The 15548-nt window shown below is 26.2% G+C and overlaps 1 protein-coding gene across 1 annotated transcript; it reads left to right on the top strand.

Annotated features, from left to right (window-relative positions):
* The first annotated feature begins 5451 nt into the window (after positions 1-5451).
* Positions 5452-10813, top strand: LOC124945932 (transcription initiation factor TFIID subunit 6). Its single transcript, XM_047486461.1, has 13 exons — positions 5452-5626; positions 5802-5964; positions 6451-6537; positions 6625-6726; positions 6811-6919; positions 7080-7183; positions 7266-7403; positions 7490-7585; positions 8435-8559; positions 9080-9212; positions 9409-9534; positions 9624-9735; positions 10241-10813. Exons 2-13 carry the CDS (start codon positions 5839-5841, stop codon positions 10666-10668), a joined length of 1686 nt encoding a protein of 561 aa, XP_047342417.1. The 5' UTR covers positions 5452-5626; positions 5802-5838; the 3' UTR covers positions 10669-10813.
* Positions 10814-15548: the final 4735 nt, after the last annotated feature.

Here is a 15548-nt window from a genome sequence, read left to right as displayed (position 1 = left end):
ATGTATGAATAAATGATGTTATAACTTATAATTATATAATATATATCAATTTCAAATAAACACCTCCAACAGTGCTTTACAGTGGTGTTGCCACACACACAAAGTCAACTCAAAAGGAAAATTAAAATAAAACTTGGTTTATTATTTAGCATATATAAAAAATTTACAAAATGTTTTTTAATTATTAAAAAAAATTAGAAAAAAGTATTTCTTAATATATCTAAAATTTTCATCTTCAATTATCACTAAAAACGTTTATAAAATATATATATATACAAACATTAATTAATATTACGAAATTTAAAACAAGAATTACTTTCTTACTTTAAAACAAAATTATTAACTCTACTAATATTTTTTTAATTCCTATCAATTATGATGGTGATAATTTATAATTATTATAAATATTGTTATTTTATATTTTGAAGGGAAAGTAATGATATCAATTTAAAAGTTAAAATCATCCCGCGATAACAGATTCGAACCAAACTAATCAGTGCGGTTTTTTTCCGCTTTGATCGGGGATCGAAACAAATCGAAGAAAATTCGAAATATGTTGATCGGGATTCGAAACATACCGATCCCGAATCAAACCGAAAATATACCATTTGTTTTAATGATAATTGTTTAAAATAATTAATATATATACTTATTTAATACTATCATTATTATTTTTTTCACTAAAAAAAATATTTATCTTCTTTCATTTAATTAATACAATCATTATAATTATAAAACATTGAAATTTTCTTAATTTATAATTATATGAATTATTTTATTATTTATATTTTAAACTTAAATTATTTTTTGATTTCGGCGGAAAACCCCTTCGCTAATCAGGGCGAGAATGATTTATATTTAAAATCCCCTACGGGAATCAAGCAGTGCTGGTAGATTCGGGACGAAGATGATAATGCGGTTCCAAACCGAACTGCCTCTTATCGCCATCCCTAACTATAAGTATGCAAATTCTATTTACATTAAATAGATTTTGATTTAGTATTTTATTTTGTACTTTTATTTAGAAAATGTGGTAATAATAATTTTTATTTATTGTGTTTGTAACTTTTTATTTTTCTTTAATATAAAATGTTCAATCATTTTCTAAAAAAATAAGTTCAAGTAGAAACATATTAATTTGCAATTTGGTTGGGTCACTCACTATCTTACTAAGTATAATATTCAATATTGACAATTAATTATTTGAATTCCAAATAAATTATTTATTTTTTAAATAATAAATTGTTAATTTTTTCTTCAAATTTTATTATTTAAATTATCAAATTAAAAGTATACATTGTTTCAGTTTGTTTGGAAGATCCCAATTTTATTTTATATGATTTTTGTTTTTAAAATTGATTGTAAAGAGAAATATCTTTTGCTTTTATTAATTTAAAATTGCTTCAAGAAGGTTCCATCCATTACCTAGGGCCGTTTGATTTTGGGTTTTTTAAGATTGATTAAAACAAAAATCATTTTGATATTTGAAATTTGTTTAAGATAAATTGATACAATCTTTTTATTTTATTTAAAATTTAAAGTTAATTAAAGTAAAGTAATAGTATTTGATATTTTAATTGATAATTAAAGTTAAAAAAAAAACTCAAAAATCCAAAAACAAACAAACCACCTTAATTTATCTTCATTGGATAGTATCATTGTTACTAATTTTATATATTTATTTTATATGTATTTTATAAACAAAAAAAATTAACAATTAACTAATGAATAGTCAATTAATTGAACATTTAACTAATTAATTGATCTGTTTGATTGTAGAATATTAATTTTCGTATAACCAAACTATTTAGTTATATATTCAGTTAAATTGTAAATCTGAATTGAATCGAATTATGAACCCTCAAATTACTTGTCGAGTTCGATTGTATTTCGGAATGTCAATATATCTTTACCTTACTTTTTTTTTGTTATGTGAAGCTCTTTTAGATTTTAAACTTTTATTGTTTGGCATCATCTTTTTATTGAATAACATCTTATAAATAGTTGAATTATGTTATTTAAATAATTTCTGATAAACAAAATATGTTATTTCTAAATAACCTATATCATGTGCATGCAATTAAATTAAATAAAAGTCACAGAAATTTTCAGCTTTAAGTGTCTTTAAACGCTGTTTCTGTTCCTAAATTATGTTATTATCAATTTGCCACGTGCTACACACACTGATCTAGAACTGTTTTATATATATTTATTTCTCTAAAAAAAATACAAATTTAATCTAAAAGTAACCAAACACATAAATCCGTATAATGTAAGGCCATGCTTCTCAATAAATTAATTAGACGGATACTTAGGCCTAGCTTGATTAAAAATATATATATATTAAGCTTCTAATAATAAAAACTTAATTGATGTCAAACAGTTGTATCTAAAATAACAAAATAAACTAAAGTTTTTTAAATTAAAAAAATAAATTAATTAAAAGAACTTAATATGCTTATGCTTAAAGGTTTGAAGTGAAAATGTATTTTAAATGATCACATATTTAAGCGTAATAGTTTTATAATTATTACATGTGTTATAAAGAGGACAAGTCGACTTCACATTATTAGTCTGCGGTTGAAATTTGGAGCCTTCTTTGGACCTTAATCGGGGTTCAATGGATTATGTCAAAGTCCATTAACAGTAGTTGGGAGGTTTGGCGGAGAAAACCAAATTGTCCGGTCTAAAACAATGACTCTCATCTCCTTTTTTTTTGTTTGTTAGATTATTGGCTGGAACGTAATCGAAAAACTTTCGACAATTATAGATGACTAATGAGATTCATTCGAAACGTCATTTTATCATGATGTTGTATGAGATGAAATTCGATAAGAATGTGGACTCGATGGGTGATCTCTTTGTTCTCTTAATTTGTCGTTGCGCATTAAAACTCTTTTCTTTATGGACCATTTTAATATATAGCTAAGAAGTCTAGAAAAGTGAGAGAGGACCAGTTTCAGAATGGTCTGCTATTATAGTCACAGATTTTCACGTGGACATAATTGGACGTCATGATGCACCTTTGCTCACACCACTGCATCCACCCACTCCTTATGTTTTCACTTTCTTTTGTTTGTTTTTATATGAAAGGTAAAAAAAATCATTTTTAAGGATTAAATTTTTATTTGTAATTGACACAATATCGCGCGCTCTTCCAAAGTCGCACCAAAACACCATTTTATTATTTGTCTTGCGTATCGTAGAGACTTAATGACAAAAGAAAAAATCAGCAAGCACATTGTGTCCTATGCATAATAGAAATTGAGACAATTCTCCATCTCTTTGGAAGATGCTCATTCACAATTGATAAGAAAGTTTGTAACAAGTAACAACTATGAGCTTTGTTAACTTCCTAACAAAATGACACATGATTCAATAATGGATAGATAGAAAACCTAACATTAACATGTTTGTTACTAACATACTCAATAGTACATTTGGAGTTTTAGTATACAAATCAGGTGAGAAAGAAATGCAATAGTTTTCTCATGAATTAGACAAATGAACAAAATTAGCGAGATATTCAAATCATGTGCACGATGTGGAGAAAAGTCTTTATCATCAAATATAACTGTGAAACATGTCAATGTGTTAATATTAATTATGTTGAAGTTACAAAAATCACCAATATAACGCAAGATAGTCCGATTCACTTTATGCAGTGATCTTAACATTTTGATATAATTGCTTATTCAATTTGAAAATTACAAATATATTGAGACAAGTGTTTGTTTTGCCTAATGAAAGCGATTATCGTTTCTCTATTTTGAGACATTTTTAATAAAAATGTTATAAGTATCTTTTTCTAAAATAATAATAAAAGATTTAAGTTTTATTTTTAAAATTAAATAAATATTTTGATTCATATTAAAACAAAAAATAAATTAATCAACTAGATAAATATTATCAAGTTTAATTTAAAACAAAACTTATAAATTTCAATATTTTAAGTTGTTATATTTATAAAAAAAATTGTATATCATAATATTAATTAATATATTTAAAATATAAATTGATTTAAACCAACTTACAATTTCCAAAATAACCAAATAAAAGAGGTGCTAAAAAAAAAATGTTAAGTATGATGAGATAAATAGAACCGTACAAAAATTATTGTTAAAAAGAAAAAATAAATATCCTCCAACGATCAAAAAGATTGATTTTAATAAGAGAAAATATTTCTAAAGATAAGAAAATGCTTACCCTTAGTTTGAAGATATTTTAATTATTATTTTCTCTCAATTTATTTTAAATGACCTTATTTTGAGGTTTATGAAAAATAAAAATTATTATGCATTTTATTTTATCATAGATATTATTGATATATATTCTGAATTTGCAAAGATTGTTGTAAGTCGCGCTAAGAGGGATTTGAATTATTTTTGTTAGACAACCTGAATTGAGTGGATTCATATAAATATAACCGCAAGTTAACGGAATAAATAATTGGGTATAAGATATATAAATTTATTTTTAAAAATTATTTTCTCTATTTTAATAATATATATAATTAATAAATTCATATTAATAAAGAATGCCAAGAATATTTTTTAATATTTTTTTAATAAATAATTATATATATAAATAATTTTATTTGTATTAATTATTTTATAATCAATATAATTATATTTTAAATATATATATATATATATATATAATCACATATTTAGAAATTAATTGATAATATATAAAAATGAATTAATTTGTTTAATTATTTATTTTTTTATATTAATTTTTAAAAAAAAAAAAGAGGTATATGAATGATTGAGTATTGAGAAATTTTTATTTATTTATTAATATAAGTTGAGTGATTTATTTTTAGTTATTAGTTATATCAAATATATTATAAATCATCCTTTAAATGGTGGTATGAAAAGATTAAGAGTTTAAATCTTTAAAATAATTATAAAATTTTATATGAAAAATGCAAAATGTCGAAATAATAGTTAAATGAAAAATTTGACGAAATAACACCGCATTTTGAGAAATGACTCAAGTCTGATAATGTTGATAAAAATGACTTTTTTGGTAGGTACAAAGTCCAAAATACCCCTTTTGCATGACGCGAAGATGTGGCTTAATAATGTTGCAAAAATAATATCACGGTACTGTCGCGTAATACGAAGGGTGATGTCGCGTAACGCGAGAGGGCACGAAGAGATATTTGCGTCCAAAAGAGTCATTTTTACCAACTTTATATTTTCCGTTATTAAATGAGTGAAGAAGAAAATTATAATCCTATTATTTGATGTTAGGGATTCATAAATAATCACTTGAACAAAATTAAAAATAATTGCCTTACAAAAATAATCCAATTAATGGATAAGTCTCAAATTGAGCTAGTTTTATGGGCTGAATCCAGATAATGTATTGGATTGGTCATGGACATGGACTTATATAAATATTGTGCTCAAGCCCAATAAATACTTCTCTGATCTTTCTCGTATTTCTGACGGATTTTTTTTTGTTGGCGAGGAAGCAACGACGGAGCTCCGGTTACCGCTTCCGGCACCAAAAAGCAACTCGAGTAATAATCTCTGCAACGAAAGTATACGGTTTTGTCAATTAATTGCTTCGAAACTTTCGATAGTCAGAATTTGGAGTTCGAGCTCTCTCGATCGAGGTAATTTTTACGAATTCTCTACTTATATGGTTATGGATCATGAAGCTTGCAAGCGCATGGCTTAATTTCATGTCGTGCTCTCAAGTATTATGTATTTGTTAGCAGATTGATTCTAAATATGTTTATTTCATCCTGACATCTGGGTTTTGGGATTTACTTTTTCATGTCTGTGAAGATTGATTTTGGGAGTTTTGTTCCAAGGAGAGGATAAAATGAGTATTGTTCCCAAGGAGACAATAGAGGTTATAGCACAAAGTATTGGGATTAATAATTTACCTCAAGAAGTTGCGCTTGCTCTGGCTCCAGATGTTGAATATCGTATGCGTGAGATCATGCAGGTAACTTAAATCTTTAGTATGTTTGTTCTTTATAGATAGCTCTATTGCATTGCATTGGATTGATTATGATATAATGTATCATCTTTAGCTATGAAAAATGAATTGAGTAGTAGGAGCAAAGTCATGTTAATATCTGGGCTACTCAATACCTAAATGCTTAGTTGTTTTGGTTTTCAAGCACCAAAGTTGAATTTGATGGTATACAAATAATAAGGATAAATTTTAGAGAGTGATGCGGAATGAAGTAGAAATCATAGAAGAATATGAATCAAAGCTAGTGAACATGGTCAATATTGTAGTTAGTAAATCTTCAATTTTGGGATCCCATTAGAAATAAAGATCTCCAATCACTAGGTTATATCTTAGCTTTTACAATGAATATGGGCATGGACCTTTAGCATCTGCACAATAAGCTTCTTGATTGGAAAATTGCTTACTACATTGTACTAAATCACAATATGGTGGTGTGTTTTTGCTGAATTGCAGGAGGCAATCAAATGCATGCGCCATTCGAGGAGAACCATATTAACAACTGATGATGTTGATAGTGCCCTCAACTTGAGAAATGTCGAGGTGCAACTTATACTTTCATTTCTTTTTTAATTTGGAGATATAAAATTTTAATTCTAAAAGAACAATATTTTGCTTGTGCTGATGCAGCCGTTATATGGATTCACCTGTAATGATCCTTTGCGATTCAAAAAGGCTGTTGGACATAAAGGACTATTTTACATAGATGACAAAGATTTGGATTTTAAAGAGGTAGACTTTTGTATATAGTCTTTACATTTCGTTCTTTGCTGGTTATATGTTTCATATTTTTTGCATTATTTTCTTGATGTAAAGGTTATTGATGCTCCACTACCCAAAGCACCTCTCGAGACTACTGTTGTCTGTCACTGGCTAGCTATTGAAGGCATACAACCAGCTATTCCTGAGAATGCTTCTGTTGAAGGTGTGAATGCTTCTTAAAGCCTTTTGTCAGTTACCTCAACCTGAAAAACATAAAAATTACTTGCAACTCTCTTATTTGCTGAGATTTCTATTTTTCCTATTGTCGAATACTAGTTATAGTAAATTGTTCGTCTCATTTTATCTGCTGCTTGTATATTCAGTTATATCAACTCCTCCTGATGCCAAAAAGACCGAGCAAAAAGATGATGGACTTCCTGTTGACATTAGGTTACCCATTAAACATGTTTTGTCCCGAGAGCTTCAGGTATATATTGTATTTACTTTTCTATATTGCCTGTAATCACCATCCTTGTAATGCTGAAATTGGCTCTTAATTTACCATTCAGCTGTACTTTGATAAGATAACCGAACTTACTACAAGTAGGCCTGATTCTACCCTTTTCAAAGAAGCCTTACTGAGTTTGGGAACAGACCCTGGATTGCATCCTCTAGTACCTTATTTCACCTGCTTTGTCGCTGATGAGGTATTTATTCTCTTTCATGCTAAATGTCTTATGTGGAGTCCTCTGAAACAATCTAACGTGGTTTAATTTTCAATTTTTGACATCAGGTTTCTCGTGGTTTGAATGACTTCCGTCTGTTGTTTGCTCTAATGCGTCTAGTAGGGAGTCTCCTCCATAATCCTCACATACATGTAGAACCTTATGTAAGTATCTTTCTGGTTGGTTTAGTTTGTTTAGTTTGTTTGAGCATGTGTATATACAGTGATTTGCTAGTTAAACAGTAGTACTTTGTTGGAATGTGTTTGTAATAGCTCTACTTTGCCCATTTATTGATCCTATTTGGAAGCTGCTATTTTCTCACAATTTTGTTACAATCACGACGTCATTGGGAAATTGCCAACTTGAAAATGTAACTAATTTCTTTTTCTTTTTGGTATGGACGTGGTCGAGATATTTTTTAGATCATGATTCAAATTATACTGTATTTTTTGCTTTATATGATATAATAATCATGACCAAATTATTTTCTAGATGATTGTTTTTTTTTTTTTGAAAAAGGTCAACTTTTCATTGAAAGTAAAACGCAAGATGCGTTTAGTGAATTACAGATGGGAGGGAGAAGAAAAACAAAAACAAAAGAACAGAAGGAGATTTTTATGTCTCATAGGAAGATGATTGTGATTCAAAAATAAAAAAATGTTGATTTTTATGTCTCATAGCAAGATGAAAAATCATGATACCAAATGTTATATTGTTTATTGCCAATATTTTATTTACTTATTGTAATAGTATGGTACCACATAGTAATAACCAAGTTTATGAAGTTTGTAAACAGATTGTAGGCAATTCAAAATTAGGGAAAAAAAAAGAAAAATGACAAGGGTTTTACATACTGTTTGAATATTGTAATCTGGTTGTGATATGCATATATTCCACTCAACTGGAGGTGCGGTTACCATATAGTGTTGCAGTATTTCTTTAGCTTAACTAGATATTTTCCAGATATATTCCTTGTCTTCTTCTTACTTTAATGACATGATATTTGTTTTCAGCTGCACCAATTGATGCCGTCAGTTGTTACCTGTCTTGTGGCAAAGAAATTGGGGAACCGGCTTACAGATAACCACTGGGAACTCAGAGAATTTTCAGCTAACCTAGTGGCTTCTATATGCAAGAGGTTTGGTTATTCATTCCCTTTTAAGTGCCCTAACTTCCTCTCAAATTATAACTATGCTAAGTTTCAACTTATAAACAATAAACATTGTCCCTTTTTGTTTTCTTATTGGTTGGTTTGGCTTCCATGGAACTATGATGCCAAGCTCTATTTGGAAACACTTTTTAATTGTCCCCCTTTTGCCATTTTTTGTTGTTGTCACATTGGCTTCATTTGACAACTGAATCCAAATTAAGATAGATCACACTTGAAAACTGAACTTAGTCGAACACATATTATCTGTTTCTCATCTGGGTTCTAATACAATAACAAAAATAAAGTGTTTCCAAATGGGGACAAGATTCCTTCTTAATAAAGCATAATTTACTCAACTGTGATACACTTCAGCATTGGATATTACGTTCTTTAAAATGTATTTGATTAGTAAAATTCCGGCCTGTTATTTATAGTTTACAGGATTGAAACTTGTTTATAGGTTGATATCATGCCATTGACAGTTTTAATCTTCAACTATATGTCACAGATTCGGACATGTATATAACAATCTCCAAACTCGCTTGACCAAAACATTGGTGCATGCATTTTTGGATCCCAAACGCACTTTGACTCAACATTATGGTGCTATTCAAGGGTTAGCTGCTCTAGGACCTAATGTGGTAATATTCTCATGCATCCTAAACTGCTCTGAGCTTTTCAGTGGTATTTATTTATTTATGATATTAGAAAATTAAAGTCAAATGAAGGTTTGCTTAGTTCATTGATAGAGCACAAGACTCATAACCTTCTTATCATTTAAAAAAATGGAAATAATGAAAAAGATAAATTAAAGCCAATTGTTGATAATTTGTGTAGGTACGCCTTCTTTTATTGCCGAATCTTGAGACATATCTGAAGCTTCTGGAACCAGAACTTTATATTGAGACTCAAAAGAATGATGTGAAAAGATATGAAGCTTGGCGCGTTTTTGGAGCTCTTCAGGTGAGTATGATTATATATATATATATATGTATGTATGTATGTATTCTTTATATGACCAAAATTGTATTTTGAGATTGTGCATATTTCAGCGAGCTGCAGGTCAATGCATTTTTGAGAGGCTGAAACTATTCCCTCTGTTGATACCCCCATCTTCAAAAACTGTCGTGAGAAAATCTGAAAGAATTGTTGTTTCAAGTAAAGGTACCACTAATTCTTGTTATTTCTAATAATATTTTTTACAAGTTAGAGTTCCACTAGGCATGTGAGAAAATATTTGATATAGTTATCGTAGGCCTTGTTCGATCAGGGTTATTTGAATTTAATCTCAAATAATCCATTCTCAACCCCATTGTTCAAATCATAACCAAAATATAAACATGCACTCCACTTTTTAAATTATTTTTCATTTTTTTTACGTGGCCATCTGATGAGTGACCTTGCACTAATGCATAGATTGCATCACCCTTGCAATGTTATTTTGATATAACCTATTGCTTATTCGAATAACTCAACATCGAACAAGGCTTTGGGCAAAAATTAGGCCACATCTCAAACCCAAAAGATATTCAGAAAGTTAACTATAGGCCTCGTTTGAAAACACCTATTGATTCTTTTCAACATATAGAAACAAAAGAAAAACTAAATTTAGCTTAGTTGAATATTTCTTGTCATAGTTTTCATCACAATAGTATAAATTTGTCTACAGAAGAACGCAAGGCTATTAAAGATAAACGCAAGGCCAATACCGAGTTGAACGAGGATCAGCCGCCACAAAAGAAAATGGCAATAGATGGTCCATCGAAAGTTCCTACTTTGCCATCCGAAATACAAGGAGGCACTACTACTACAACTACTAGTACTACTACACCTACTACATCGGCAAACAATGCGGTTGGAGCTGGCCCTTCGTCATCATCGTCATTGTTACCAAAATCATTGATCATTAACGAAACGGTTGCACTGGCAAGAAGTAAAGGAGGAATGGTTGAAGCTCTTAAGATATCGGCAATGCTAAACCAGGTTTGGAAGGATGATCTCAACTCCGGTCAGCTTCCAGCATCGATAGTGGATCAGTTTGGCGAAAGCATTCTTCACCCGTTTATTCCGACAATTGAGAAGTCTATATTCTTGTGATGTTTTAATCTGCTTAGAATTATTGAATTTGAACTGCAGGTATTATTATTTGTATTCTAGAGTGTTTACAAGTCTATTTTAAGCCTATGAATAAATTGTAATTTGTGAAATCTCTTAATTTAGAATCTAGATTAGAAGATGTAGTTATTAATTAGTTAGGTTTACTAAGAAATTCTATTATATCTGGATCTGAAATTTAGTATTCAACCAAACTTCATTTTTTTAGAAAGTTCAAATCTACAAAATGTAAGCAGTAATATATTAAAATATTAATATAATTGAGCAAAAATATATTAGTTTATTTATAATATATATTTATTAATTAAATAATTAGTAATAAAATATTTGAGAAATTTGACTAAGACTCTTAAAATCGAGAGTTTAATTTAAAAAAATAATAGTTATATATTATTATTATTTATATATATATAATAAAATATTTTATATTTAACCAATTTATTTTTTTTATATATTTAAATATTAAATTAATTAAAATTAATAATAAATAAATAACACTATTAAAATATACTTACAAAATTAATTATATTAATTTATTTATTTGAATAAATAATAACTTTATTTTTTAATTTTAAAATATAAATTTGTTTTTTAAACGTAAAATAGTAAAATCTCGAAATTATTTATAAACTCGTAAAATTTTATTATCGTAAATTTAAAATCCTAAAAGTTTACCTATTTAAAGTTTAGAGATTTCTTAACCTTCCGTAAAATCATAAAATCATAAGATTTTAAGAGTCAATTCGTTTTAACGGCTTGATCAAAGACGTTGGACAAATTTTATTTAACTTCTAAAAAAAAAAAAACTCAATTTCAATAAATAATAATTAATATATTCATATGATCATATGGAATATTTATGTCAACTAAATTTATATTTATGTCAACTAAATTTAACTAGAAAAAACAACCAACTTGGCTAATTCATTCTCAACTGCTTTCATAAGAAGACCTTCTGGTTGGAGAACCATTAGCATTGGAACCGATCCAAGACTCGCTGCGACCGAAAGCATTATCCTCTTTATCTCAGCTTTGAAATCCTCTTTGTTCACTTTTCCATTCGAGTTGCGATCAAACTGCTTCAAAATCAAGGAATAGTCGACATTGGTATGATCATGTTCCTCATGGACATCAAGGGCATCGAGCTCAAGATCCTTCATATGCACCCTCAAGCTTTTTACCTCTGGCATCATCTCCTCGTAAGAAAGATAACCGTCTTTGTTGATGTCGAGGTTTGCAAACCGGTTAGAAATCCAACTATCAAATGCTTCGTCATCTTCAAGAAAACTCTTTATAGTTGAACCGTCTAATAATTGAATACTCATCCTTACTATGAAACTTTTTAGATTTTCTATTAGTATTAGGGACAAAAGATGAATTGAAAAGTTTAATATATATTAATTGAAGTTGAATTTGATGAAATCAGAAAATTAGATAGGCAATATTGATTGACCGGAATAGATTCTGTCTTACCAGGTGGTCGGAGGAAAAGATGATTAATAGATTCTAAGAGAAAGAGGTGATCTTATTCTCGGGCGGCTTCTTTTTTTTTTGTTGGGTGTAATTTTGAAAAGACCTCAAAGGTAGGTTTTATAGAGTTCAGCGGGTAAATTTGTAAAGAAATATAATTCAATATGGAAACAGTATATCGCGATTTTGCCGGCACATTCATCTATTTTAGGGTTTAGGTTTGGAAAACCTAGATTTATGCCTAAATATTATTGGGATTCAAAAGTTATAACAAGAGTTCGGTTTTTAATTTATTTAAATAAATTAAATATTTTTTTATATAACTTTTAATAGCAAATTTAATTGAGATTTTTCATAAAATAAATATTTTTGTACTTACATATTTATATAATTTAATTATTTGAATAAATAATAAACCTTTCATCTAAATCATAATTATAATTATTTATACTAAGTCAAATTTTATTATCTTAAATTTAAAATAATAAAAATTTATTTAAATTAAATAATAATATATATTTTCAATATATATATATATTATATATTGTAGAATAATATCAGGAAGCAATATAATTTACAACAATTTCTTAAACAATATAATTATATTTTGAATCAAATTTTATTTTTACTAAATTATATTTGGTTTCTAATAGGTATATTAATGTGTTGACTATAGAAGACTATTTTTTTTGTTTTTTATTGAGGAATGATTAAGAATAATGTTGGATTATATTATGTTGATAATTAGTAAAAGAGAAATGATTAGGTGAGGGAATTTGGTGAGGGAATTTGGTGACGTGTCATAATCTTATTCAATGAAGAAATTAAATAATTTCTCTCTTTTCTTTCTTTCCTCCCACTTTTACATTTTCAACCAATGAACAATGAAGGTGATGCCACGTCATTCCCTCACTCTATCACTCCTCTTAATAAAATTTATTTAATTATAAATTATAAAATGATTAATTTGAATAAATAAATTCAAATAATTAAAATTAAGGTAAATTGGAATAATTATTATATTAATTAAATCACAATTATTATTTATTATTTGAGAAGTGTTAGGAAGATAATTTGGGAAAGAGAATGAGAGAAACATAAAGGATGGAATAGAGATAAATTGTATTATTTTTTCAGTCAAATTGCGACAATTCATTTCCTCACCCATTCTCTTTTCCAAATTTTTTTCTCTAATCATTTTTTATTATTTTTTTAGCCAATCAGATTTTCTCATGTCATTTTCTCACCCAATAAAATATTTTTCATAGAATAAATATTTTTTAGAAAAATATTATTATTATTATTATTTTAAAATATTAGTACATGTCTTAAATTTAAGAATATACTTCATGTTAATTTTTTTTAAAATTAATTATTTATTATAAATATTATTTGGACATAAAACAAATAAACACTTTTTAGAAATGAAAAATTACTTAAAAAAAACTATTATCCAAATAATTATAATAAAATAAACTGTAATTATATATATATTAATAAAAATAATGAAAACATATCAGTTTGGTTTTATCTAAATTTTTACCCAAAATTTAATATTTTTTACATTTCAGCTTATTTATCTCATTATTTCTTTTATCCATGAAAGAGTAAGATATTCTTTATGAGTAATGATAAGGGGAGTGAAAATATTGTAACGAAAGTGTAGCGAATGACGTGTGAAAATGATTAGGATTGATGACTAGGTCTTCTTTAATATATTTATTTATCTCTACTCTTTTCATTAATAATTTCTCTCTTTTATTCATTTATATTTTTTTCTCCTTTTATCTATTAATTTATAATTGTATATTTAAATTAATTAATTAATATATATATATTAAAAATAATAACTGTAAAAATTAATAAACATATATATAAAAAAGAATAAGAAGTTAAATATGAATATGATTAATTTTTTTAATTTAATTAATTTTTTGCGATTAATAGTTAATTAATTTATTTATGTATTTTTAATATAAATAATATTAAGGAGAACGAATAAATCAAATTAATAAAATATATAAATGCATATATTTTTAAAAAATATATATTAAATTTTAAATATAAATATATATAAAACAAACATTAAATATATATTCATAAGAATTATTTCTCTTAAAAAATATTCATATTAAATTATTATTTCTCTTCTTTAAATCATTATTATTTCTCTTAAAAAAAAATAAAAAGTCTCTTTTTATTTTTATTTAATTTTCTTATAAGAGATATATTAAAATTCAAATTCTAAATAATATTATAACTTTCATTTTTATATAACATTTTTATATAACGTTTCTTTGTATATATATATATTTTGAAAATTAGTAATTTAAATTTTATTTATTATAAATATTAATAATTTGTATTTTAAGTTAAAATTACAAATTTATTTTTTTAATTTTAAATTAAGTAAATATTTATAATAATTTTATAATAAAATTAAAGAAGGGAAAATATTAAATAATTTATTTAAATAAAAAAGAATTAAGAGAGAGAAATTATTAAATATAGTTAGGTGACATGTACAATTTAAAATGAAAGAGAGAGAAAAATTGATACGCGCCTTATTTATTAGGTGACATGTACAATGCCACATCATTCGCTGCCTCATTCGCTAAAATTTTTTCGCTCCCCTATCATTATTTATTCTTTATTTAATATCTTTTATTTTATCTTTATAGTTTATATATTTAAAAAATATAATCTTTTCTTTTTATCTTATGTATTTAAAAGTTAAAATAAATAATAAATTTTTAAAAACTAATTTTAAAACAAATAAATCAAATAATTCTTTACACAAAACTCAAAGTCATCTAAAACAAAAATCAAACAAACTTATCTTCAAATCTCAAATAAATATTGCTTCTCTCTCTCAAATTCTAATACATACAATAATACTTTCAATACTTTATTTATATAATCTGGGTGGGCTTAAACCCACTTCAGCCCAAGCTTACGTACGTCCCTGATTATATACAAAACGTTATTGTTTATTTTATTATTTGAATTCAATTATAAATTATTATATATAATAATTATTTATATGAAATTATTCACATATTGATAATTTATATTGTTTTATTTTTTTGTTTATTAGAATAAATAAAAATAACAAATTCTCTAAAGAATATACATTAAATAATTGAAAGAATAAATTTTAACATATTATAGTTAAATAAAAGTTTTGATTTATTTTATATTTTATTATTACATTTTATACAAAAGTGTTTGACCTGCTTAAGATTTTTGTTTTTTATACAAAAGTGTTATTTAAGATTTTTTAATATTTTTTTACCCCATTTGTTTTAATTGGTTTGACAAAAATGAGTGATTGAAACATTTTCTTGTAAAGTAGTTAATTTAATCTTATTTTATTTAAATAAAGTGTATTA

Source organism: Impatiens glandulifera, chromosome 7 (genome assembly GCF_907164915.1).
Source record: "Impatiens glandulifera chromosome 7, dImpGla2.1, whole genome shotgun sequence".
NCBI lineage: Eukaryota > Viridiplantae > Streptophyta > Magnoliopsida > Ericales > Balsaminaceae > Impatiens > Impatiens glandulifera.
Note: the sequence above shows the minus strand (reverse complement) of the source record. Positions and strands in the feature narration are given on the sequence as shown.